The following is a 27922-nucleotide window of genomic DNA, read 5'->3' on the forward strand; positions in this document are numbered from 1 at the left end:
CGGGTAGTGCGCGCAGGCACGGCACGGGGCGAGACGGGGCGGCACTGCTGCCCTCCGGCCCACGGCGGCGGACACCGAGGTAAAGCTGAGCCGCGCCGAGCCGAACCGGCCCCGGCGGGAAGTGTGCGCGTGCCCGGGGAAGGGTTGGCGGCGGGGGTGCGAAGGCAGCACCCTTCGAGAGGGGGTCGCGGCGAGGCGGGGGTCACGGCGCGGTCGCGGGGGTGGTGCCAGTGACGCGGCCTTTTCTCGCCCGCAGCGCGCACTCCGTGACCCGTCCCGGCCTGGCCCAGCCCGTGAAGGGCCGGGGGTCCCGCCCGCGGGGGCGCCGGGGCGGTGGCGGAGGCGCCCTGTCAGCGTCGGGCAGCGGCGGCGGCTTTCTCTCGGCAGTGCCGTGCTGCGGATATTGCCCTCCTTCTCCTGGGGCCTGTGCCCGCTCCTTGCTCCGTGTCTCGGCCCCGGCTTGCACGGGTGCCCTTGTGCCCCGCTGACACGGGCGTGACTCTCCCACGCCGCGTTCCCCGGCACTGTGCGAAAGAGGCAGCTCGGCTCCGCCGGGAGTTCGGCAGGAACCCCGCTCTGCCGGGGTGAGACGTGCAGCTGGTGTTTGTTTGCCTTTGCGAGGAGCCGGGAAAGGTCTGTTTTAGACTGTAAACAATGAAATACAAGTCCTGCCCGTCCTGTTCCGTACGGGGAGATCCTTGGCATGTTTTGGGGCCTGGTGAAAATGTAGCAATCACAAAAGAATAATTTTCCATTTTAGCATGATAGTAAACAGTAATCTCAAAATCATCAACAGCTCGGTCTTTCAAATGCGTATTAAATTATAAAAGAGAAAGTGTTCTAGCAGTAAAGATAACTATATATACAGTGAATTTTGACAGATACATTTATTTGAGGCACTTGAGGAAGGCAGTTTCTCTCTGTGCAGAACATCTGGGTGCAGTAAGGGAATAATTGTAATCCGGAAGGACTGTAAATTAAGGTGATGCAGCACTCAGAATGCTCTAGCATATAGAGTCAGTTCTTTAATCTCAAGTATTATGCCACACAGCAAAGAAAATACAGGACTATGTTCCTGTCAACATGGTGAGTCTGAATTAAACCACCTTAAAGTAAGGTAAAACCACGAAATACAATTTGTAATATGAGTTTAACTTTACAGATGACTTAAATAGCATAATTACTCTTGGGTGCTGTAACACATGTGAGTAAGTCTGTGTGTACCTTAGCAAGCAGTGAGGCCCAAAATAGGTAGATTTGCAGAGAGAAACAGTTGTCACTGTAAACCGAATACCCACTATGTTTTTCAGGAGGGCTTCCTTTGACCTGGCTACTGAAACGCTTAGTATTTGGAATGTGTGAGAACTTCTAGAGTGTGTTTGCTAATCTGTTCTATAAAAGAACCTACTCTTGCCTGGGTGCATCTTGTGAAGTGAACGAAAGCATACTAAGTGGGCTGTTTGGGAAGTTTGCTTCACTAGCATGCTTCTGATTTTAACCAAAATGCTAAAGTGGAGCTTTAACTTCCATCAGCTGTATCTTTGAGTTTATATGGGAAAATGTGGAAGATCTTAGTGTGTTAAATGTTTATTTGCTTTTAATAGGTTCTAAAATTCTTATGCAAAGGATATTTTGAACAGTAATAAATTTGTTATTATAAGGATTGTCTAGTATTAAAACCCATACTCTTTACCCGATTGTTTGGATCAGGTGGGCAGTCTTGCTAGATGTAGAATTGACAGATCTTTGCACATAAGTTCTGTAAGTCCCAAGTAACTCTGCCCTATGCTTTAGGGAAACATAGCTCAACAAGTCTCCTTGTCATGTTATCCCCACCTTCCCACTTTCTGTGTCTTGATAATCAAAGTGTTTCTAGAAACACTTAATGCATTTTCTTTTAATTGTAGTCCTGTCTTTCTCCCTTCACTGGGAATGCTGGTTTGGAAGGAAGAGGAGTAGTAGGTCAGTCAGGGGGTTCATGTTTATATCTGAATGCTGTCATTTTAATTGTCCTGTAGAATTCGACCACTGAGGGTTTCATGGGGGAGGTTTTGTGGGGTAGGAAAAATCCTTGTGGTATTCATAATGTAAGTCCTGTTTGCATGTAGTCTTTAGTTAAATCAGAGGTAGTGTGTTAGTTGATGCAAATGTGGGTAGGAGCAAAACCTCGAGTGAGCCAAAATTAACTGCTGAAACAATCATTAAATTGTGTAGGTTCAGCCTGCTGTGACCACAGTGGGGATAATGTGTGAGGATCCACCTGCAGCTTTCCCTGCCCCCACCTCTAGTTCAGAGGTAAGCAGTCTGGAGGGGACTAAAAGTAATAGAAAGACTTACTTTGCAGTAATAAATCATGGGCTGCATTGCAAGTCACTCTGTCCCCAGCAGTATGCCGTGGTTTTCAGTTAAGGCCCGCTTAAGGGTGGAAGAAAGTTTTGTTCTTGTTAAGTATGGAGAGAAAAAGTAGTGTTTTGTATAAATGTGAGTTAGCAGGTCAGAGTAAGGCTCAACTGACTGATCAGCTACTGAAGCTTTAAAAAGGGGAAAGTGTGCTGTGAAGGGTAAATTGACTTTAGAAGCATTGGTGAAATACAAATAAATTGAGTTTAATCATTAAACATACATTGGAGGGTGGGAGAGGTGTAGCCTAGGGTATCAGTCACTCAGTATCTTTAAATGAGAGCCTGTGTTTTAAAGAATATTCACTTAATCTTTATGATTCTGCTGAGATAATTTGTTTGTGAATGACTTTATTTGAACTGTCAATGTAATGTTTGTAGGTGTTTGGATTCCAGTCTTGGCCCATTGACAAATACTTCAATAAGTAAATATATGGCACTTGCTCTCCCTGTTCATGCTATTTTTAAGGTCATCAAGTCACAGAATCCTAAGAGTGGTTTGGGTTGGAAGGGACCTTAAAGATCATCTAATTCTAGCCCCCTGCCATGGACAGGGACACCTTCTACCAGATCAGATTGATCCAATCCCCATCCAACCTGGCTTTGAACAGTTCCAGGAACGGGGCAGACCCAGCTTCTCTGAACAACCTATTCCAGTGCCTGAGCACCCTCACAGGGAAGAATTTTTCTAATAGCTAACCTTACCTTCTGTCAATTTGAAGCCATTCCTCCTGGTCCTGTCTCCTCAGACCCTTGTCCAGAGTCCCTCTCCAGCTCTCCTGGAACGCCTTTAGGCACTGGCAGGGGCTCTGAGGTCTCCCTGGAGCCTTTTCTTCTCCAGGCTGAGCACCCCCAGCTCTCTCAGCCTGTCTCTGGAGCAGAGGGGCTCAAGCCCTCAGTATCTTTGTGTTCTTCTCTAGGCTCATTCCAGAAGTTCCATGTCCATGTGATGCTGAAGTTCCCAGAGCTGGAGAACCCTAGCTCTGCTAGCTAGTAAGATCCGCTAGTAAAATCATGTCTTTTGACATCATATGTCAGATAGGAAATTATCTACGGTTTCAGGATGGGAAAACTGAGACAGCTTGATGTGATTTGGTGGAGAACTTTACTAGTGCTACTATCTGAAGCCTGGTCTTCTTTTTTATTTTTCTTTTTTTATTTTATTTTTATATAGTTATGGTCAGTCATGATAAACCTGTGCTGTTCTGTTTTCATAGAAATGTTTCTGAAGCTCTTTCTGATTTATGTCTAAAATATTTGCAGATTTTCAGTTTCACATACTGTGAAGAACAGTCGTGGAAACAAATGAAAGTTAAACAGATAATACCAGAAATTAGATTCTAAATGTAATTTCAAAACGTATTTTCTTTGACTTGGCAATAGAGCTGCTTTACGTTTCTTTCAGGTTGTTTCTTGTGTCCTTCTGAGTTAAAGTACAATGCATTAAATGTTTAATTTAGTATTTGTAATAAATATTTTTGCATATATGCTTGTAAATGGATTGTGATAGTCATTAAGCCAAAGTTATTAATGTAGTTTAACTGTGGCAACAAGTAGAATATGTAGCTCTAAATACAAAGGTGTTTGTCCTTTAAACAAAGGCAGGGGTTGACAGTAGATTTTAGTTGTGCATGCTTTACTTATCCTAAGTGAATATGGTATTATCTAACCTAATTCTTATTTATGAAAAAACCACCAGTTTTTACTTGTATTTTTGGGATGTTGTGTTTGTGGTTATTTTTGTTGTTGTTAGGTGCTTTGGGTTTTTTTTAAAGATCTTTAGAAAGTCTGTGCATTGTTTTCTTTCCAGAGTAACTTCCTTTGAATACCAGCACAATTGAAGGGCTGTAAACGATGGAATTTTTCAGAGGAGTCTGTGAAATCCCTTCAGACCTATTTCATTTTTTAGCAGTGAATCAAACCAAATCCCCCAATGTGATTTTTATCCTTAATCCAAAAATTAAACAATTAGTGTCGTCTAAAATAATGGTGAACTGCGGAGTAGTTTGGGAATTTTTTGGCTTTGATATGGGCTTAGCGTCATCCTCTGGGAGAAACGTTTCAAACTTCGGTGGAAAATTTCTATGGTTACATGGTATCAATCTCTTTTTTTCCTTTTAAAATCATGGCTTCTGGAGGCTTGTGAATAATAACGTTCTCAGGATCCCCCATAGTCTCCTTCCTGTCTCCCAGCTTCTCATATAGCTTGCAAATACTAAGAAAAAAGTGTGTATTCAGTCGTAGAACCTGGAAAACAAATTAAGACTCTTAGCACAGACTTAAGACTTGCCAGACTTCCCGTGTTTCTTTTTAATACTCACTTGTGACTTCACAAGAGTCCAAATGCAGTGTTAAGAATTATGCTACAAAAATACAAACTAGTAATATTTTAAAAGCTCATTTATGTAATTAATATCATCCAGGTGTTAGACTAATAAAGAATGCAATTTAGAATTATGACTCTGCTGATATCTGAAGATTAAATGTACTTTTTTCCTAAAGGGGAAAGCACTGTTCTTGGGCAGCAAAGCTTGATTTTTTGCTTTTTTAATCACTTTTCTCTTTTGCAGTCTTTTTGAAGATGAAGCAATAAGCATGCACACTAAAATGCTTGTTCATTCTTTGTCAGCATATTGTGAATCAGCAGCTACTAACCACTGTAGGCATTCATCTGTAATATAACTATTTCCTTAAAAGGATATAGCTGGGAGCAAGGACACAGAGATAAAACTGTAGAAAAAAAGCCTTTGCAGTGTATTTTGAATGAGCTGTGTCTCATCTAAACTGTCTTGTTTTAGCATTAGTAAATTATAGTTGTCCCTTTGGACTTCACATCTGTGGGTAACAGAAATTTTTTTGTAGGCTAAAGTAAATGTAAATTTCAACCCTAAGAGAACTGATGGAGACAAGTCACCTGCAAGAACTTACTCAAAAATCAGCATAATAGTCAGTAGCACCAAGAGTTTGTTTTGTCCAGGCTATATTTTTGAGGGTCTGCAATTGTATTGTTTCCAACTGTTGATGAATTTGAAGTGTTCCAAGAATACAAAAATGTTAGAAGCATGGTGATAACTGAACAGACCCTTATTGTCTGCTCGGTGATAAATTAATCTTGCTAATTTTATCATGATGGTGATCACAACTGAATTTACATCTGGGTGCCCAAGTTCAACCAGCTCACAAAGCAGCAACAGCCAAGGTGTGTCCTGCCTGGGTTCTGCAGCTACCAAGTGGAGCTTTCCTCTCTGCTCTCTTATTTCAGAACTTCACCAGTCTGCAAATGACAGGTACTGTGATTCCTAAAAAGGTTTGCTATCCAGTGTGGTATTGGTGAGTGCTCGTTCACTTAGAAGAGACTAAGGACCAGGGTCTTGTTTACATTTTTAGTAATTTGGGTAACTTTTAGTTGGATCTTGTACAGGAAATACCCGGTAGGTGTAGATCAAAAAAAAGCCAAACGTGTGTAGACTGAGTTAATTTGGATGGTAGAGCTGATACCTGAATCAATACCGAATTGATACCTGAATCTAGGAATAAAAACTTAGCTCTTCTTTATAGGTATATCTGAATTGGATTTGTTCACCAATGGAAAATAAGAGGTTGTTGCTCTTAAAAAAAAAAAAAAGTACTGAGCTCATAGGATTTAACTCTTGTAGCTCAAGTGTTTTTGCTTGGCTCTTGCAAGAAGTATGGCTGTCTTAGTGGAGCTTAAAACCAAAGGACCACAAGTCAGCTTTTGCTGGTTTATTGCACAGCTCGCTCATAGCTGTGTTACAATTGATGGTAACAAGGTAAATTCCTGTGTTTTATTTGGCATTGAGTCTTTGAGACAATTGTTGGGTTTGGATCCTAGATTGAATTGAATCTGGTTTCCTTTGGATGAGTCCTTTCTTCTTCAATGTTGAGCTGGTGATAAGGAAATTGCCAGTCACAGAGGGGCAGTGAGGTCCTGCTGGATAGGAGTAACTGCTCTGCAAGGCTTACTGGACCTCAGCTGTCCAGGAGGAGAGGGAGGGTATCAAATGGTTTCTGTATCAAAACCTTCTCTAGTCTACTCTGCCCTTCAGTCTGGTTTTTTCCTGAATTTGAAAAACCTGTAGTTTGGAGGGGAAAAAAGGATTTGGAAGACAAGCTTTGGTATGTGGGGATGGATGCTGCCTCTGGATTTGGTGACCATTGTATCTTGGTGACCATTAGATAATGGAATTTTATTTTCCATGTCCTTGGATTTAGCACCAAGGGTTGAGATTGTAAAATGTAACGAGCTATGTTTTTCCTGAAAGTCTTCAAAGTAGTAAAGGTATGACCATCATTGATTTCCATGGGTTCCTGTGCTCTGATTTAGTCTCTTTAATGACACTTGAAACATTCAACCTCAGCATATTTAAAAAGTATTTTGGTAAACATGTGCACAAATGTATGCTTTTGTAAGCTTCATTGACAACTCGATGCTTTTGATCTTCCTTCAACTCTTACGGGACACTTGTTTGTCCACAGGATGTTGAGTGTACTCTTACTGGTGGTGCTGCTGCTGAGCTTGGGTGAAAGTTTATCTACCTTGTGTGTGGGTGAAAAGTACTCACTATTGTGGTCCTCTGTTTCTCCTGTTGTACCCTACCTGCACTAGGTATATTCTTCAACAGGGTTACCTGTTTTACAACTCTTTTTCTTCTGTAACTTAGCAACAACAGTTCCTTATAACTTTACCCGGTTTCAGCCATAATGATTTCATCTTTGGAATACATACTTTTTTTTTTTTTAAGTATCAGTGGGGAGACTTTATGGTTAACCTGAGGATCTGCACCAAGTTACTCTTTAAAGCAGTGATTGTGGTGGGAGAAGGTAAGGAATTTTATATCTACCTTTATTCTCCGGTAAGTTAGTAAAGAGCAGTAATTGCTACCAGGTGTAAGCAATCAGATGAGCAAACCTGCAGCCTAATTTTCAATTACCTCACACTAACTATACTTCACAATTACTTTCCTGTAATAATATAATGAATAATCTCAAATGCTTGAGAAAAATGAGCCTTGGATATGTATTTTGTAGTGAGTCCTAATAGGCATCTTGCTTTGGTCTCTATACTGTGTACTTAAACAAATGTTTATTCCTTTTTTTAAATGTGGTTGCAATACTGATTTTCATTGAGATAAGTATTTATATGTTCGTTGGAATTAAATATGTATATATAGTCATTTGGATGTAGAGGTGTCTAAATTTACTGAAGATATGGTAATTTTGCAGGTAACTGTTGGACTTAGTTTTTATAATTGTATGCTAGTAGGGAGAAAAAAATAGTTACTTCTCTTTGATAAAGCAGAATAATGTTTTATAGCTGGTAATAGGAAGGAAATATTTTTGTGTGTGTGCAAAACATTTTTTGTCTCAAAATCACTGATAAAACATGAAAACTTCATAATAGTAGGCTTGGTTCTGTTCTCAAAGCAGAACTTGATTGATTGTGCTTCAAATGTTTATGTAGGTTTTATACAAGCATGTGTGTATGCATATGTTCACTTTTTAAATTTTTTTGCCTTCTCTCGAGAGTAGGAGGTTACTAGGTGTGCAGGGCTTCAGGTGAGAGGAATCTGAGGAATGTTTACAGTACTAGTTTTCTTCCACTAACTGAGGATTTGTAGTAAGTGAGCTTTTGTGTTGTTTCTTCCTTATCCTTCCAACCTGTATCGTAAGAGCTATTTTAAGTTTTGGAAGATTTTTTTGGACTCTGTATTTGTGATGGTAGTATCTGTAACAAGTATCTTAAAGAATATTCTTGCATGTTTTTTTCTTAGCATCTTTTTCAATCACATAGTTGTTGTGACCTCCTTTGTGAACAGTGTAATCATCTGCTGACTTGTGGAATACTCTTAAAAGTTATCTGTGCTTACTTTCAGTTTTCCTTGCTCGAAGGTTTTTTTAAAAATAACAATACCTTGATAGGAGTTTTAGGCTGGTTTGCAAGGAAATCATTTATTATTGTTGTTTGTAGTGTTAATTTTCCTGGTTGCTGCTTATGTATAATGTTACTGAGAGTGGGGAAAAAAGACCCTGATAAATAATATTTGTAGAAAATTTAATTATGTAAAATGGACAAAAAAAGCCTAGAAGAGCCTATCCTTATATGACAGTTCCAGCACAAGCTTGTAAGTTTTATAAAACTTCTTTTAAAAGCATCATTGAATTGTTTTCTCTGTTTTGTACCTTTTCTCCTCTTTGTCCATCCATTCATAAATAAAACTAATTTTAAGAATTCAGAGTGCTCCAGAAGGACAGTTATGGTAGAAGAGAAATTAAACAGTTTACAGAAGAGATATACTTTTTCTCTTTGCTATGACAGTGTTTTTGTTGTGGATGTGTGTACAACAAATCTAGCTATAGAGAAGTTGTTATGTACTCACACCACTGTGCAAAATCTGGTTGGCTGTCATGACATTTACTATCATAAAAGTGTGCTGTACCTTTATAACACAACTGGAAAGCAGAATTCAGGCTTCCACAAGTTTGACCTCAGTTAGTACTTCTCTTAAGTGTTACAGCTTTTCACAGTGGTTACATTTTCCCTTTCCTTTTTGATGTTTTTTATTCTCACCAGCATTTTCAGTTTTCTGGTGCTTTACCTTTGGATTTCTTTTTATCATATGTGAGAGTAACTAGATTTTTCAAAGACTGGGAGAAATTTGATGTTTGAGTGTAGTGTAGGAGTGTGGGGGTTTTTTTGTTGTTGTGGGTTTTTTTAAAGGTTCCTTTAAAATTTGAAATGCTTATTAAATGCTGCATTTTATATTATGGATACCTCGAAAAACCTTTCATCCTGTTTACATATAACAGGGAAACAACTTGGTTGATGAAGTCCTCACAATTAGGAACTACAACATTCTGTCAGAGTAAAGTGTTACATTGCATTATGCTCAAACTAAGTATTTAGTTCACTTCTCAAGAAACAGAAGGTAGTATTTCAATGTTGAAAGCTATTTTATTTTTTTTGGCAGCTGCAACATTGAAAGCTCTTTCACAGTGTTTCAGGTAGTCCGCAAGCTGTTTTGAAAGCATGGTGTGTGCTTTGCAGAGATGAGTGAAGAGGAGGATTGACTCTTCTCAGCATACATTTGTTTGTATCTGTAAAAATAGAAATAAACTAGTGTTCCTTTTAGCCTTCTGTGCTATGGACGTGTAGTGAACTGAACTGGATATTGGAATTGATTCTTTTATCAGGAAAAAAACCAAAACCATCATATATAATGTGTGTTGTCTGTCTAAGGGTTCTTTCTTCAAAAAAGATAGAAAAGAACATTTTAAGGTTTGCCTTTAACTGTAGTCTCCCTCAGGAGTTTTGCCTGAGTGTTCACCCAAAATATGTCCTCATCGATAATACTTTCCTGTGCTCCCCACCAAATTGTGGATTTAGTCTTCAATTCTTCCATTTTGTCCTCCATTCCTCTTTGGTGTTTTGGGTTTTTTTACGTTGTAAAAAATACAGAGTTGCACTTTATTAAACTCTGTGTGCTGTGAATGAAGATATGAGGAATATGGTAAGTTAAGGCTATAGAGCAATTGAGTTAGGAATATATAATTTATATTGCATGTTTACTTCTCATGAGCTCTTATAAAAATAGAATTTCATTAATAGCAGTTCAATGAGGAATTCTTTCATTCCCATTTAAATTGATTGAAAATTAAATATTTCCTAAGTTAACAAATCTCTGTAGTCTTGTTATTAGGTATATGAAAACATTTAAACTGTTTCCTTCCAAAAATAAGCCCTTTAGGGTTAACACTGCGTGGTATATAACACTTTCCTTTACCACTTCTTAGTTGGGAAAACTCAGATTTGTGGAACTTTTGGGGCTTTCCCCCCCCAGAACTTTTATTTTCACCATACATTCATACATTTTATTGGTGAAGTCGAGTGCACAGTGTTCCATAAGGGAGTGGGAAGGGCAGGTAATGCTGATACGCTCTGCACTTTCCTGGGGTTCAGACTGGTACTGTGCTGCTATTGCCACTGCAAATGGGGATCTTTTTCTTCCCTCTCTGTTCAGAAGTTCACTCAAAATGCCTGTGTGCCATGAAAATAGCTTGAGCAGTGAGTAACCAGGAGCACAGCTGGCAGCGTGGTTGCTTTTTCTGCAGTGTGTTTAAATATGGCCATGCCCTCCACCCTCCCCATGTTGTGAAAGTTTCCCCACATCTGAAACCTGAGGATTTGCACTGGCTGTAGTTTTATTATTGTTGGGAGCTGGCAGATGGTAACAACCTCTGTTGAGCAATAGAAGGATGAGGTAGTCCCTTGTCAGCTGAAGTGAGTCTCCACAGCTGTGCTCAGTTACAGGAACTCTGGGGTAACTAGTCAAGTGTAATCTGAATGCTTGGTTTGATAAGGTATAGCTTGTCCTAGTAATACTGTATTTTCTTTGCAGGGTGGTTCCAAATCTATTTGGTTTCTTGATGAAGCAGGGGTTCTTGCTAGTCCTCTTTTTTTTCTTCCTTTTAATTGGAAGAAGGGCTCAATTTCAAGTGAAATGCAGTGTAAAGATCAGACTTGGAAATACTTCTAAACTTTGCACTCTCTATCAGAGCTGCCTTCTCCCTAGCCCTTGTTTTTGTTTTCTTCTTTTCTTTTTTGCAAATTCAGGAATCATCAGAACCATTATATATGAGTTTATTTGAAGGTTTTAAATATTGTATCACTTTTACTGTTTATTTTCCAATGAATACTGTTCAGGACTTTGCGCTATCAGAAAAGGGATTCCATTGCCAGGTGATCTGAATCATACTGATCCATTAGGAAAGCAAACTGGTAACAAGTGTGACAAATCAAGTAGTCATGAACAGAAAAGTGGGGGGCACAGGTTGCACTGAGGCAGGTAGAGAATTCAAATTTAAAAACAAAACACCATTGTACTAGAGAGGAAATCAGCATGTTTTACCAATGCCTGATTGGTTTAGCAGACAAAATACTTTAGAAAGAAGAGAGAACACACGTCTTAGTTTGCACTAGGTGAATCAGTAAACAGAAGTAGCTCACATAGCATTTTGAAGAATTTTATTTTAATGCATCTGTTTTATTTATTTCTTTTTACATTTTTGTAGTGTTGGAGTTAGAATATACCAATTACTAAGAGTGAAAGCTGAGAATTTCTAGGTGTTACAATAAATTTATGACTCTGAATCTCTTGCTGAGGAAAGAACTGTTCTTTATTGCTGAAGTCCCTTTTTTCTTCTACAAGACTACAAAAGCAGTGTTAAGATGTACCAATCAAGGTTTGGGTGCTTTAAATGATCACAAGCATGTATTTATGTATTAACATATATGAAATACTGAGTTCTAATTTGAAGAAGAATTAATCCAGGACAGTGCATGTTTAATGTGCTCACATTTCAGTGCTGATAGGTTCCTGTTGGATATGACTTTCAGGTGTACAACTTGTTTCTTTGCTCCCCCAGATTTGAAGCACAGAAGCATGCTTTCCACTGAGCGTCACACTACCACCTGTGATACAGAATGTCTCTAAGTGAGAACAGTGTGGTGTTTGCCTATGAATCGTCAGTGCACAGTACCAATGTACTCCTCAGCCTTGATGATCAGCGAAAGCAAGATATCCTTTGTGATGTTACAATTTTAGTGGAAGATCAGCGATTTCGGGCTCACAAAGCTGTGCTTGCAGCTTGCAGCAGTTACTTCCTTTCAAGAATTGTGGGCCAGGTGGACGCTGATCTTATCATCACTTTACCCGAAGAGGTGAGTGTCACTCCCTTCTGCATTTTACCTGCCAGTGCTTCTAACCTGCTTTGTTCAGTTCTCTTTTACAGTAGACTGGGGTTTAACTGACAAGTTAAAGTACAGGGTTTAAGGCCTGAAGGGAAGAAATTTCCAAGTTGTAAAGCTGCTGTTGGTTGAAGTAAAGGCTAGACAAATAGGAGTGTTTATCACAGACTGCACATAAGTGACTGTTGTCATGGGAAATATGTTGGGGAGATCTTTACAATTAATTATGTATTACTTTTTAAATTATGCACCTCTTTCAAAGGATTTTTTTGTCAAAAACAGGACTTAAATGATAAGGAGATACTGCAGATCTAGTTCTTTTACATGACAAGAGAGCATTTTTCAAATAATAAATGAAGCTTAAAATTGTAATACCTTTGAATTAGTTTCATTAAGATTTGGCTTTGTATGTTTGAGTAAAACAGCTGTGCATATTTTTTGTTGTTGCTTACTGTTATTTACAATTTCCTCTGGCTCAGTTTTCCATCCTTTTTACACACTAATCATTAGCAGCTTGGGTTTTCTTTACTGTGTTTTATTATTGTTAGGACTGAGAAGATGTATTGCAATTACTTGTTTTCTTCTTATACCCCTAAAATACATATTTGTAGCTTTTATTTAAAGGCATTCAGTGGGAATGAGCCAGAACCTGACATGCATTGGAAGGAAAATGTATTAGTACATATCTGGAGCATCCAATACATTTAATTAGTTAATATGTAGTTAAGTTATAAGTTGTATGAGGTGTGAATCTGTGAAATAAACCTGAGTTGGAAGGAATGAGAGTTTGTGCAGAAAATGGAAGAACGTAATGGTGGTATTTACTACAATGTAGACTTGAGAGGACTCAATGTATCTATTATTACAGATGTAAGAACTGAATCTGCTGAACCAAGTAGCAAAAATACTAACAGTGAATCTCATCTTCTAATTATATTATCAGATCACTTCTCTGGTAAAAGCATTTTAAGACAGCAACTTGAGCTTGTCTTCTGGGAAATGCTAAAGATTTTGAAAACGGTTAGTTTGTGAAGCTGCATATCTAAGATTAGAGACAAACACTGACCACATGGTTTGATGTGTGGTTTTTTTTGTTTGTTTTTTTAGCCTTTATAATCATCCAAAATACTTGATGTGTAAATTGAAAGACAGCAGACCACAATCTGGTATACCAAAAATCTTTTTAGAATTCAAGTACTTCATAGATTTTATATTGTAAAGACTAACTATTGCCCTCTTTGTGTAGGGTCTGTTGTTTTTTCTGCCAGTGTTTTTATTCTTTGACTTTCATCCCAAATTAAAATTAAATAAGTGACTTACTGCAAGAGTTAGTTTTCTAGGTCAGTCAGACTAAGTTTTTCTAGGGTTCTTTCTTGTTTGAGCATAGCTAGCTAGAAATGTGTAAGAGAAAGTGAAAGGAGTGTTTCTCCCCTCTTGATCCTTGCAATTATAGCAATGTTTCTCCCTTAAATAGAAATAAGGTACAGTTTTAAAATAACATAATTTTTTTCTTTCAGTTTAATTTATGAGTGCTATGTATTTGTAAATCCACTTTAATGTTTTGCTAACTGCACCAAGTTTGAAGACTTCTTGACAGCTTATAGATAAACTGTCTTTTACATTCTACTTCCTCACTTTGTAAGGGATGAATTAACATGGTAATCATTAGTCTCTCCAGAGCATATTTCAAATGCTATTTTAAGAATTCTTCAGGTAGGTCATAAGGGTTTACAGACAGTTTTACAGAACTGCTCACTGTGCAGATCTCTTCAACTTTCTTTCACGTGTTGTGTTCTTTAAAAAGAACGCACCAAACAACTATTGAAAAAACCAATGTAAACAAACCCTCAACTGATTCTTAAGTTGAATTGCATGAATACTTCATTATTTTGCTGGCAGAAGGATTCAGTGTAGTTAATGCATTGATATAGTGCTTTGTTTAGCATACAATACTGTTCATTTCAGTAAAGGCAGGGAGCAGAGTGTGAACTTAAGGTTTGATTAATAGTAGACATACTGTTTTATCCTTTATTTGCAGAGAAAAGGCTAAAGGAAGTGTCATGTAGTTGGTTATATGAGGATCTGTTTGTGGCTCTCTACTTCATTCCTTAGTAATTTTTTTCATGTGTAGAAGATCTTGTGCAGTTTGTAACGATACAGCTTTTGTTTATCCCTGAATTCCCTGTCAGGCAACTGTTGTGAATACATAAATGTTCAATTAAAATTACTTACTCCAAAGGGGCTTTAAACTGAGAATTGTTTGTATACAGTTCTTGGGTGTATTTCTCCTAATCTATGGGAGGAAGAAAGGAGTAGGTGGCTACAGTAGTAAATTATATGTGGTCAAACTCCATTTTTCAGACTTCTTTACATCAATGGTGCATACAACTGAGTAATTAACAGTAATTGCTCTTCAAAAAGTACAATTAAATACCAGCAGCATACTCTTACTCTAGAGTAATTCATATACAACTTGCTTTGAAAGAGATCTTTGTGAAGCTGTAATCCAGTTACTGGGTTTCAGCATACAGCAATATTTTTCACTTTTAGTACTGTGCTGCCAGAACATTTTGTTAAGTGATTGATCACAGTGAAGAAGATAACTGTCACAAAATGTGCAGGAAGAATTCTTTAAGAATGAGTTTGACCAGGTGTTCACAATAGAACAAATCTGCTGCTTTTGTCTTATACTCTGTCTTGCTGGCAGGACAGGTAAATTTGTATATTTCTCTGCTTAAACCAAATTGACCATATTAATGTCATCTTCTTTTTCTGTCTGTTTTCTTTTTTTTTTCCTTTTTTTTTTGTAATAGGTAACGCTTAAAGGATTTAGTCCTTTGCTTCAGTTTGCGTATACGGCAAAACTTGTTTTAAATAAAGACAATGTGTCTGAAGTTTGCAAATGCGCAGAATTTTTGGGTGTACACAATATTGAAGAGTCCTGTTTTCAGTTTCTCAAATTCAGATTTTTGGACTTTAAATTGGATCAGCGGGAATGTCCTAGGAAGAAGTGTTGCACACAGGGTTGTCAGAAAGCAAACCCTAAAACTGGCAATGCAGATGATGGAGACCTAGAAATAAGTGATGAAGTAGAAGCACTTCTAGAAAAGGAATGTAGTCAAATCCCTGACACAAAGCTCTGTAAAGATGAAGAAAATGCTAAATCATTGCCTGGTCTCCAAGATAATGCCAATCAAAACTGTGATCCTGTACATTTAGAAAGGAGTAGTGCTTCCAGCTTATCTTCCCAATGTCCAAAGTATAGAAAATTCCAGAAAGCTTTTGGAAATGACAAAGTTCATACTTCAGAATTCAATTCCAGTATTAAAGACATCCAGCTACCACCGTTTGCAACTTCTGTTGAGAAGGAAATACCTGATAACGATGGCATACAAAAAGCTCAGGAGTGTGTACCTATGCAGCTGGTCTCAAACTGTGAAGAGACTCAGGTAGAAATGGAAGAAGGGGAAGAAGGCATTCAGAAAAAGGAAGAGTCAAAGAGAGATTCAGTAACTCAGAATGTGTCATGTCCTGTGGATAAAATGGATCTTGCTGCTTTCCCCCAAAACTCTGCTGCACCTCAAGGACTCAATTCTATGTCTATTTTACATAGTTGCGAGCAATATGGTAACTTGAATTTCAGTAGTATGCAAAACAACACAGTCTTAGCTGAAAAAACTGTGTCAGGTACTGGAGCTGGACATGACAAGACTGAAAGTCAGGGTAACCCCTCTTCAAAGGTGGATATGTGCATTAGGGAAGCCACTAACCTCACCTCAGCTGGAGATCGAAGCAGTGTGGAGAGAGAGATAGCAGAACAGCTGGCACAGGGGTTCTGGAGTGATATTCACAGCACAGATGGCTGTCAAATACATTTACCACCTGCAGTTTCTAAAGAGTACTTGGAGCCAGTGTATTCGGGGAAAAAATCTGAGTGTCCATGGCTGGGGATCAGGATCAGTGAAAGCCCTGAACCTTGCTCTCAGCGAACTTTTACAACACTGAATTCCGTCAACTGCCCCTTTATAAGCAACCTTAGTGCCGAAGGATGCTCCAACAGCTCTGAAATGAGCAGTGGAGATTATGATCAGAGGCAGCAACAAGAACAGTGTCCCTATAACTATGTGATAAGTTTGGGAGAGGATTCGGAGACTGACACTGAGGGAGACAGTGAATCCTGTTCAGCAAGAGAGCAAGAATGTGAGGTAAGAACATCCAGATGTGTCTTTTGCTTCCCCGTCTCTTAAGGCCATATTCAAAAATCTGAGTCTTCTGTGTTTTGGGGTTTTTTCTGTGGCTGCTTGTTTTAAAAGTCTGGAACTGAAAGTTAAATAACCATTCAGAGGTGTATATGGAAGGTCACTTAATTCAAGGAGACTGAATTAAAGTATGAAAGTATTTTTGGTCAGATATTGAAGTGTTACATGCTTACATATTAAATCTTCTAAGATTTTTTCTGGAACAACTTTATCAGAAAAGGCTGTGAGCCTTAAATCAAGACAAGGTTCTCTCTTAGATTTTTTTTTTTCTTCTATCTGCTTCAGTTGGATTTAAGAAAACTAAACTTCTTGGAACCTTTGTTTAATGAAAACTTACCAGTTTTCTTGGATTTATTCTGAGCTGTGGTGTGAAGGTGGGACAGAAGTGATACTTCAGATTTAATGTGAAGCCAGATCTTCAAGCTGGCTTCAGTAGCTGTGTATTTCTGAGTGTTTAATAATATCACCTTCTCAAAAACTAAGGTTATTTTTATTTCTCCAACTGCAGTAATTATTTGGCACTTCCTTTCTTTGTTACTGCTTTGGTAGTGGTTTAGGCAGATACCATACAAGAGTAGTCTAATCCTAAAAGATTTTGTGATATTCCTGGCACAATTTCCATCTCAGTGCTTAGAATCATAGGATTGCAGTGTACCTTTGCATAATGGATCATTCAATGTTACAAAAATTGAGTTGGTTCTCAAAGCACCAGGGTTTTTTTCCTTTTCAAGATGCAGGACCTTACTGATACTGAATGTAAGTGGAACCTGCCATCAATACACAAAGCTGGAAAGGCTAGAATTGGTTAGATACACTCCTCACCTTTATGTGACAGAGAAGTAGATGGCATGATTGCTGAGGACAGTACTCTGATTTTTTTTTTCTAATTATTTTTTGTGTGTTTGTCAGTAGTAGTATCCAATCAGAGAAAAGGTTTCTCTGTTTTCTTTTTAAGCTAGATTCATATCTTTGTCCACAGAAAGGTAACATATTCTGCTACTTACTGTACTGAAATGTAAGGATTAAAATAAAGTGTCTTTGGTTGGATACTCTAAAACCACGGTGATTATTTTGTAAAAGTAAATATGTTTTTCAGTATTAATCAATACTTTGTGATCTCAGATGCTTTTGTAGCTCAGGTATACAACAGTAGCAAGAGCCTAGTTCTCTCTTCTCCAGCACTAACAAGTACAAGACAAATATTGTAACTTCTGTATTTTAAGGAAATGCCTGTTTCAGATGAACTTTTCCTGCAGAAAAAAAAAGTGTAGGTATAAAAATGTATGCAGGATGTAAACTTAACAGCAGCTTTGGGGAAACTTTAGACTGTGTTAGTGACTATATATATTAGTGACTATAAGCTACAGTTTAGTGCCTCACTAAACTGTAACTTATCTTCTTAGAGTGTACCACATGAATATTTGCTGCACATGTGAGTAGCTTTCATCCTACTCTGAATATGCTTGTAAGGATCTAGTGTAAATGTGCAAATACTCTATTGCACCTGTGCTTGAGCTCCTATAGTTGAACCCCCTGGGTTTCATTCCATCATCTGATGGATACGTTTGTTTGCTCTTATCTCTGAGATGTAGGAAGAAAGATGGGTTATGTGTCAAAGAATGCTTAAAATGGAAACTTCTTGGTGTTTTTGTATATCAGTTCCACCTTGGATTTACCACTGTATCTTATATTCTAGGTAAAACTGCCATTTAATGCACAAAGGATTATCTCACTTTCCAGAAATGACTTCCAGTCATTTCTGAAAATGCATAAATTAACTCCTGAACAATTGGACTGTATTCATGATATCCGAAGACGAAGTAAAAATAGAATTGCAGCACAGCGATGTCGCAAGAGAAAACTTGACTGCATACAAAATCTTGAATCTGAAATTGAAAAACTGGTATGTATAAATAATCATTTCTGTTGTCATGTCTTTCTCTAAACATCTTGACTGGCTATCTGGCAGTTGTTTGAGAGTGAGGTGGTTTACTACTTTTTCCACTCAAGCTTAGAAAACTTTATCAGTCTTTGTATAACTTCTTGATAGCAGTTCTATATTTTTCTGAGCCTTGCTCTTAAGTACACACACCTATGCTTTTGTGGACTTGTTTCCATTCAAATAAAAGATGCATCATAGCATCATAGCATAACTTTTGGTGAATGATGTTTCTGAAATGCATAAGCTTTGAATTTAATTGTATGATTCCCAGACCATTATCCTGTACTGCTTTTTGCCTGTTCCCCTTTCTTGTTTTGAGATCTTGTTCCTCAGCTCATGGTATTGCTCATTATCAAGTTTGCCATTACGCAATTGTTAGTTGTGTAAGTACTGTTCTTGGAACATGCCAACATGGGCTGGTGAACTGTTTCCTGAGACTTGAATGTTAAAAATGAGACCCTTGCAGAAAGGCGGAAGATACAGAAGAACTTGGGAAGTTGCTTGCTTTTTTAGCAGTTGCATCAAGATTGTAGCTGAGGTATTAATGCTTCCAGATTCCTCTGCAGCCATCTGTTAATATATTTTCTCCTCTTTAAGAAGGCAATAAAAAGATGATAAATATGTAATCTAAGAGAAATGTAGGTTATCTGAGGTTAGGATTATCCAAAAGTAACAATGGTAAGAAGATAATTGAGTGGCTTTTCAGAAAAACAAGTCTGTCTTTAACTCTCTCATCTCAGTTTCATAGTTGATCATACCGTGCGCACGAAATAGTTCAGTTGTTTAGGAATACTGTACTCTCATTCTTGTTTGTGAAGCATTTTAGGCTTGGTGTACCTGAATTTGGTATCTGTATCAGCTGGGACATAGCAGTCGTGTTGTGTCTTTCTTGACTTCAAAGCGAAAAGGAAAATAAAATTATAGCCAAGTGCCATGGACTATAACCTTATTTTCTTGCAGTCCATCATCTTTCACTGCATCTACTCCTACTTCTGCAGTGGGGTTATAGACTTTGAAGGAGGGCTTGCAGTTCCCTACAGCTCTCATGAGCTGACAGAACAGGTTGTGCTTAATGAAGAAGGTGTTCTATGAGGGAGGGTAATCGGGTGATTGTATTAATAATATTCTGACTGAAGAGAGAAGTTGAATTTCTGATGTTTCAGAACTTTTTGCCTGGTTTTGTCATCATGTTGCCATTTCTGTTATGTAACTCTGTCAATATTTTGCAATACTTTGGCCGGGAATTAAAGGTTGATCTGCAAGATTAGACATGTGATTGTTCAAGAGACTAATAATTATAATGTAATATTCTTTTTTCTGTAGACCTGTGCTGGAACAGACTGAATGTCTGCTGTTTGACAGGTAACACTGTCCAAGGTCTAGATAATGAGTGTTGAGTCTTGAGAATTGTGAGGTGAGGTCTGAATTATATAAATCATCCTCTAGGCACAGATGTGTTCCAGTAGCATTTTTTTTTCAACTGTGCAAATAAGTTTCTTCAGAAATTCCTGAGAAGACCCTGTTTGAGGCTGTTAAGCATGTCTGACAGCTGCAGATGTGGTGCACCATCAAATTTGTGTAAGTTGTGCACAAATACAGAAACATTAAGATCTGCCTAGGCATGATTTCCAGGTGGGTGGAAATGTGAAGGGCTATGTGTGGTACATCCAGGTTGCTTCATGTATGATGGCTCCTGCCTTATTCCTGTTACTCTGGGTCAGTCTTGTCTCAGGCCGGTTAGTCTTTGATCTTCTCATGGTATCATCTGTACTGTGACTTTGAGAGGGAATAGAATGGTGTAGCTATAGTTTGACAACCATTGACAAGTAGATAATATTCTGTATTACCTGTTAGGAAATACTTTTTGGTGGAATTCCTCATGCTGGTTTCCAGTATGTGCAGCATGCTGTCTTGTTAATTAATTTCTATTTGGTGTTGCTTCAAGTTTTTTCTCTTTCAGATTAGAAGATACTTGTGGTGTGTTTCTTGGAAAAGTCCTGTATTTGGAACAGACTGACCCCTGCCTGACTAGAGACTGGAGACTGACAGCTGGCAAATAGCTTTGCTGACAAGGGCCTTGGGGTCTGGGCAGACAGCAGGCTGAGCATGGGTCAGCAACATGTCCAGGCTGAAAAAAAGGTCATCAGTGTCCTAGGCTGTGTTAACCGGAGCACAGCCAGTTGTTGGAGGGCAGTGGTTGTTACCCTATACTTGGCACTTTTAACACTGAATCTTCTACTGAGTTTTGACCCCTCCCAGTTCCAGAAGCACATTGATAGACAGGAGGAAGGTTTGGTGAAGGCCACTGGGGATGGCCAGGCCTGAAATACTTCTGTGGTGAGAGGCAGAAGAAATGGGGCTTTTGCCTGGAAAAGGGATGGGGAAACCTAATGGCTACATGCCCATATATGTGGGGCAGTCCGTGAGGTTATACAGCTCTTGAGAGTGGAAGATCTCCAGCTTCCTGGGGGGAGTACTTGACAGCAAGAGAACGAGAGTCATTTTTCTTAATCCGCCCTTGTAATTTTCATCTGGATATAAGGAAACTTCTTTATTACAGTGAGGACAGGCAGGCAGTGGAGCAGTTTATCCAGAGAGGCTGTGCATGCCCCATCTTGGAGGGGTTTGTGGCATGACTGAGCAAAGCCCTGAGCAGCCTGATCTTACCTGATCTCTTTGTTTTGAGCAGGAGCTCAGACTACAGATCTGCTGTGGTACCTGCCCTCCCAAGTGATTTTGTAGTATTGGAAATCTTAAGTTCTACTTGTATTGAAGTAAAATCTTGTTCAGTGCTGGATCTAACTGTTATCTGAGAGAGTTATCTTTGACTGTATCTCTTGATCTTCTCTACTGATAAAGTCATTTTTTTACCCCCCCCCATATAGCCTTTGCTTATTGACCTTTCAGGTGAATCTGGGTGGTTTTTTTGGTCATTAATGTTCTGTATTTGAGAATACACAAGAGCTACTTAAGGAGAGGTTCACTTGTTAGAAACAGCTCTTTCAGAGAACCTGTGTATATTTGCATTCCTTGTACTTTCTCCTGTACAATGGGATGACCCTGCCTGAGCAGGGAGGTTGGACCAGATGACCCACTGTGGTGCCTTCCAACTTGACCCATCCTGTGATTTTCACTTCAAAAGTTTTAAAATGAGAGTATTTGTGAGGGGGAGCAGAGTAGAGGACAACTGATCTCAAGAAGCGCTACTTCTCTGAAGATTCTGTAGCCGAGGAGGAGGATGCTTTAGTGATCCAAGAAAAATGTGATTGAGATCTTGTTTTATATATATATATATATAGTTATATAATAACAAGCTGTGAGCTGTGTGAGCTAAGTACATTCTTTACCAGAAGATTCAAAAGCGGTCTCAGTTTATTATGACCTCAAAACTAACTGACATTACTTCATAGTATTAGTATAATGCGGCTAAAATAAAACAATAATATTTAAATGTATTAGTCTGTCAGTAGAAGGGGGGTGAGGAATTTATGCTGGAATGACTATTCCTGAATGTTCATGTTTGTTTTAAGCAGCAATACAGTTAATTTCATTGGTCCATAATGCACAGCTGAGTGCCTCCACATACCCAAAAGGTACTTAAAGTGATTTTAAATTTGGTGATCTGCATAACAGGATGGAAAATATTATTCTGATAAGTATTGAAAAACACCTGGAGGACAATGCAGGCATCAGTCACAGCCAGCAAGGCTCCATGAGGGGAAAGTCCCACTTGTCAAACCTAATTTCCTTGTATGACAGGGTAACTCACCCAGCTTGTCTAGGAAAGCCAGTAGATGTAATCCTCTTGGACTTCAGCACAGCTTTTGATAGGCTCTCCCAGGATTCTTCTGGACAAAATGTCCAGCCCACAGCTGGATAAGCATATCATATGGTGGGAGAGCAACTGGCTCATGGATCAGGAACAAATGGTGACAGTGACTGGGGTGGCATCACCTGGCACTGTCCACTGGTGGGGTTCTGCAGGGCTCCATCCTTGGCCCTGTGCTCCTCACCATCTTCATTAAAGACCTGCACACAGGAATCAAAGGAACATTAAGTAAGTTTGCCAATGGCACTAAACTGAGAGGAGTTGTCAACTCCCTTGGGGGCAGAGAGGCCCTGCAGAGAGACCTGGACAAATGGGAGAGTTGGACAATCACCAACCATGTGAGGTGTAACAAAGGCAAGTGCTGGATTCTGCACCTGAGATGGAGCAACCCTGGGGAATGAGAGGCTGGAGAGCAGCACCATGGAAAGGGACCTCATAGTCCTGGTTGATGACAAGATGAACATGAGCCAGCAGTGCCGTGGCAGCCAGGAGGGGCATCCATGTCCTGGGGGGCATCAGGCACAGCATTGCCAGCTGGGCAAGGGAGGGGATTGCTCTGCTCTGCTCTACTCTGCTCTGTTCTGCTCTGGGGCAGCCTCACTTTGAATTTTGTGTGCAATTTTGAGCACCACAATATAAGAAAGATGTTAAGATATTGGAGAGCATCCAAAGAAGTGTCATGAGGATGGGGAAGGGTCTGAAGGGGGGAAACCCTATGAGGGGTGACTGCAGGCATTTGTTCTGTTCAGCCTGGAGAAAAGGAGACTGAGGGGAAACCTCACTGAGGTCTTCAGCATCCTCAGGAGGGGCAGACACTAATCTCTCTGTGACCAGTGACAGGACTTGAGGAAAGAACATAAAGCTGTGTTATGGGAGGTTTAGGCTGGATATTAGAAAAAGGCTTTTTCCCCCAGAGGCTGATTGGTCACTGGAACAGGCTCCCCAGTGCAATGGTCCCAGCACCAGCCTGACAGCTCAAGAAGTGTTTGGACTTCTCAGAAGTCCAAACTTCAGAAGTGTTCTCAGGCACAGGGTGTGACTTTTCAAGTGTCCTGTGCAGGACCAGGAGTTGGACTCAGTGCCCCTAATGGGTTCTTTGAGTGCAGCAAATTTTATGATTAACAGCTGCTCCCAGTATGCTGACAAGTAGAAATTTATTATCAAAGTCCTCTTTCTATTAATTTTAGACAAAAAAAACTGGCAACAACCACTCTCCTTGCCAAATGTTGCCTAAATTTAATCAGTTCTTTCAAAAAAAATTGTAGAGGGTGCAGTATGAGGTTTCTGTGGAAAAATGGATGTGAGGAGGAGTGGAAATAATAAACTTTGCCAGGAGTGAATTGACATAACAATAGTTGTAACCCTGTGATTAAAACTTGAAAACTATTTAAAGCTTTGTGTGCCTTCAAAACTGTGTCTTCTTTTAATTAATTAATTACAGTGTTTTAAATGTTTGTGTTGTGACATGTTTGGTTTTGCGTTCTTCGTCCTTTTCATTCAACTTCTTCATGATGGTCTTGCTTGTTCCCTGTCCTTCTTTGCCATTTCCTCATTTTTCTTCATTCAAAAATTGCTTGTTTCGATGAAAAGACATCTCAATTGTCAGTGTCTTTTCATCTTCAGCCAATTGTATCAGAAGCCTCAGAAAAATTCACATTGAAGCAAAAACAGAGCTTGATTTAGTAAGGGCTATTTTTTTCTACTTGATATTTTTTAGTGAGTTGCCATCCTGTTTGTTGCTGTGTGCTGGACAATCCTGCTGCCTTATGTCTCCAGGTTGACAGTTCTTCAGCACATCTTCTTTCTTTTCCTTTCTTAAATTTTCTACCTAATTTAGAAACTATACTTAACTTCATTGTTTGTCTTATGGTGAACTTGGCACTTCTTGAGAATGGAAGTTATTTTCATGTAGTGGAATAGTATCAATAATTAAAATGTGATGGTTGATTTTCAACATTTCAGTTTTAAAATACAGATCTCTATGAAGACTCTGCTTAGTGTTTTGTTGACTCATCGGTAATGTGTGTTACCCTGTAGAACTAGTGCTTCAGGAATATTTACAGTAAATGAAACTACATTTCATTTGTTCAGTAACTACAAATTACTCCTTTGTCTGCCAGCATGAGTTTGGAAAAAGTTATATGTCTGAAAAACTATATCAAATACGTGAGTTAATAATGCTTCCAGAGAGGTTTGGATTGGCCTTTTGATACACGTTTGATTGTGTTGCTGTTTATTTTCTTAATGCCAAATTACTTCTCTTTCCAGAGACCAGATTATTTAAAGTCTTGTTTTAGCTTTGATAGGAGCACAAACCATAGTTTTGATGTTAAAATATAGACTAAAATGCTATTTTTCTTTTTGCAGCAAAATGAGAAGGAGAACTTACTGAAGGAAAGAAACCACATTTTATCAACTCTGGGTGAGACAAAGCAGAATCTGACTGGACTTTGCCAGCAGGTGTGTAAGGAAGCAGCCTTGAGTCAAGAGCAAATACAAATACTTGCAAAATACTCTTCTTCAGATTGTCCGCTCTCATTTTTGTTCCCGAAAAGAGAACAAACAGCTCCATCTGATAGTGAGCTTGTGGTACCAGTGTCTGTAGAATCAGCAAATGGTCTTTCAGGTGTCACACCTACAGCTGAACAGAGTTCCTGTTACCAGTGTGTCAAAAGTGTGTGTGCGGCCACGTACGATCAAGTACAAGAACCGCATCCAGTGTCTGCCAGAACATTGGAGCAAACATCGCTTGTGGAGCAGTGTGGACAGACCAGTGGCATCACAGACTTCTGCCAGCAAATGACTGACAAATGCACCACAGATGAGTGAATCTCTCCTTCTCATTGCCAGCTTCTCAACATCGCAACTAGAAGTGGGATTGAGCATTATTGGAAAGTAACTTACTAAATGAGAGAAAAGACAAAAGTTTAATCTTTTGAAACTACATTGACAATTACATGGTCACCATTATTACTTGGCAAGCTTTGGGTTTGCTCTGTAGGTCCAGAACATAATTTGTATGTGTCAGCCTTGGAGCTTTTCCTGTGTGGTTATGCCAAGGAGGGTTCAGGAAGGTTGTTGGAAAGTATAAATTCAATGCATAGGTGCTTATTTGTGAGGAAGTTTTGTTCATGTATAGAGCAGCCTATACTCTGATTTATGCCACAGTACTTAATGCCACTCTGCATTTTAATGAAAGCCTCCTGACAGCTGTTTATGCACAATGACTTCTATACCTGGAATTCTTCCAAGACTTCTTTTTTCCTAGTAGACAAACCTTAAGAAGCTTACATAGCTCTGTAAATGTTCATTTTATAGATGGGTTAAGATAATATGACAGGATGAGGAGATTCTGGCAAGTACACTCTGGAACAGCTCCTTGCTTCCTGCTGTTCTCCTCCCAGACTTTTACTGAATTAAAATAGTAGGCTACTAGTAGTAGTAGTAGTATTGATTTGTGGTAGGCTTTTATTAAATAAGTGCTTTTGCCTTGTCTCTAGTACAGAGTTAAAAGAACTGGAGCAGCAGAGGTGCTGCCACATACTGTTCTCTTCTCTAAATTTAGTAGGAGGAATAACAACATACTGTGGAAGGCAGACATCTGAAACTGGTAGTTCTTGGATGAGTGTGCATTGAATCCTCTGGCATCTGAATCCCATAGGCTTATTAATACTCACTGCTGTATAGTGATGTACTGTCCTAGCACCTTCAAGCTTGCTGCTGGTTTGTGGCAGGTTGGAATCAAAATATTGTGAAAGTCTAAGGACAGACTTTTTTTTAAGGTATTCAGGTGCCACATTTTTTTTTCTTTCAGTGCCTAACTGCCTCAAATAAGTTACAAATACATTTGTTCTCTGATCACTGGGACCAGTAAAGCTCTATTTCAGAATCTTAGCCTTCAGGATACTTTATGGCTAAACCTGTAGTATGTTTTCAATGGCTTGTGCTATTAGTGTAGATATCTAAAAAGTTTATTGAAGAAATGAGCTGGAGATATTTCCTTTATTACTTTGTGAAGGAGAAATTCAGCTACTGAAAATAACCCCTGTCTTCTAGATTTTACATAGCAGTGAATGCATATTGTATACCAATGATGCTTTGTTCTTTAGATGTTATTCTCATACCAGAACTAAGTATTGAACCTCACCACAGAAAACTTTGGGTTTGCTGGTTTACAAAACATGAAGAATCTTGTACAAGCCAGTGGAATTCTTCATTTCCTACCTCAGAATCTATATTAGCTTTTTGTGTCATTGTGTGCATGTACAGTAGGCAGCGACTAAGCCAAGGCCCTTGTAAATACTGTTTTGCAGTTTTATCTTGGAGTGAGACAAAGCTTGTTCTTGGCAACGCTCTTTTTTTTCCCCTCTCTCCACCACCCATAGGTAACATAGCATTAATAAATACAGTAAGCCACTTATTTAAAACAAAAGTTAAAAATTTGACAGATTTCAACAGGACTTCTCATGACCAGCACATAATACAAATGACTACACTACCTCACCTATGGGATTGAAAGTTGATTCAAATCTCTTGTGAATCCTTGGATTTTCATCATGTATCATTACTTTTTAAGGGAAAAATACGCTGATGGAGCATAGCTTGTATAAATCACAATGCTTGCAGTAATTGAAATTCAGAAATAAATACTCCGTGGCAGGCATCATGATAATTGAATTTAAATTCTTTCAAATTACTATCATTGAGATATCTTGATCCTGTATATGTGTTACTTTATGAAGATCTCTGGGCTTTTTCTCAAGTTTCTGTAGATTCCTGGTTGATTTTATCTTGTCTCCCTCCCAGGCTTCCATCCTAGGCAGCATTTTGCTCTTAATGTCTCCATTTTATTTAAAAAGCAAACCAACAAGAAACAATCAAAAACAAAATGGAAACCCCCAAACTTCTACTATTCCTAACTACTCTCACTTTTAAAGCTGGTGATATTCTGAAATGACGTGGACAATAGCATTAAAGCATTGTCCTAATAGTGCACATGCTTGGAAATAGAAATCCTTGGGGCAAATCCTTGTTATAATGAGGTGGGGAATCTTTGTTGAGAATGGCTGACCATGAGCTTATCTAGTAGCCCAAAGCCCTGGCACGCTTGGCTGCAGACGTTGGGAAACAAGGTCAGTGATGACCAAGTCTGAGGCTGGAATATCCCTAAAGAGTTGTGCTCCACTGCTGCAGTCTGGGGATCAGCCACAGCCTGAATTCCACACAGCTGATGGTGGAAGTATTCCAGTGCAGGAATCATGTCAGTCATTGACCTATAATAAAAGTAACATCACGTTTTTAAACCTGATACGAACTTGATGAAGTTTGTGGGTAGGTTTTTGCCTGACCAGCTACATCTAAATAATTTTTTTAAATATTTATTTAATACTGTAGACCTACAAGTTGCATGTTGACTTCTATAGCCTATATCATCAACTTGCAAATGTTACAAATGAATGACAATTTTTATGATGCAGAATTCTCAGGAAAATGTTTTTGGAGTTTGGTTTTATTTTTTTTTTCTTCCAGTAAAGAAATAATTTTGAAATTGTAAAATACTTTGTTAAAGCATGTTTTAAAATACTTCGGACAGACTATCTTAAAGCCATAAGGGTATGATGGCATACAGATTGTAAAATAAACAGATAATTACAACATTTGATTTTGTATTTTTCATAATTCAGTATTTTCTAAGACTACAATAAAAAACACTATCCTTTCTACAAA

At 38.8% G+C, this 27922-nt stretch overlaps 1 protein-coding gene across 3 annotated transcripts; it reads left to right on the forward strand.

The window, feature by feature from the left end:
* The first annotated feature begins 15 nt into the window (after positions 1-15).
* On the forward strand, positions 16-27922 carry BACH1 (BTB domain and CNC homolog 1). 3 transcript variants are annotated; one of them, XM_085073654.1, is made up of 5 exons: positions 16-79; positions 11844-12138; positions 14979-16370; positions 18121-18327; positions 24563-27922. In XM_085073654.1, the coding sequence occupies exons 2-5, from the start codon at positions 11902-11904 to the stop codon at positions 25022-25024; spliced, it is 2298 nt and encodes a 765-aa protein (XP_084929780.1). In that variant the 5' UTR covers positions 16-79; positions 11844-11901; the 3' UTR covers positions 25025-27922. The 3 variants fall into 3 exon arrangements, with proteins under 3 accessions (XP_084929780.1, XP_084929792.1, XP_084929801.1); XM_085073666.1 differs by lacking the exon at positions 16-79 and adding an exon at positions 264-633; XM_085073675.1 differs by lacking the exon at positions 16-79 and adding an exon at positions 264-584.

The sequence above is a fragment of the Lichenostomus cassidix genome, chromosome 1 (assembly GCF_008360975.1).
Source record: "Lichenostomus cassidix isolate B80296 chromosome 1, HeHo_3.0, whole genome shotgun sequence".
NCBI classification, from domain to species: Eukaryota; Metazoa; Chordata; class Aves; order Passeriformes; family Meliphagidae; genus Lichenostomus; species Lichenostomus cassidix.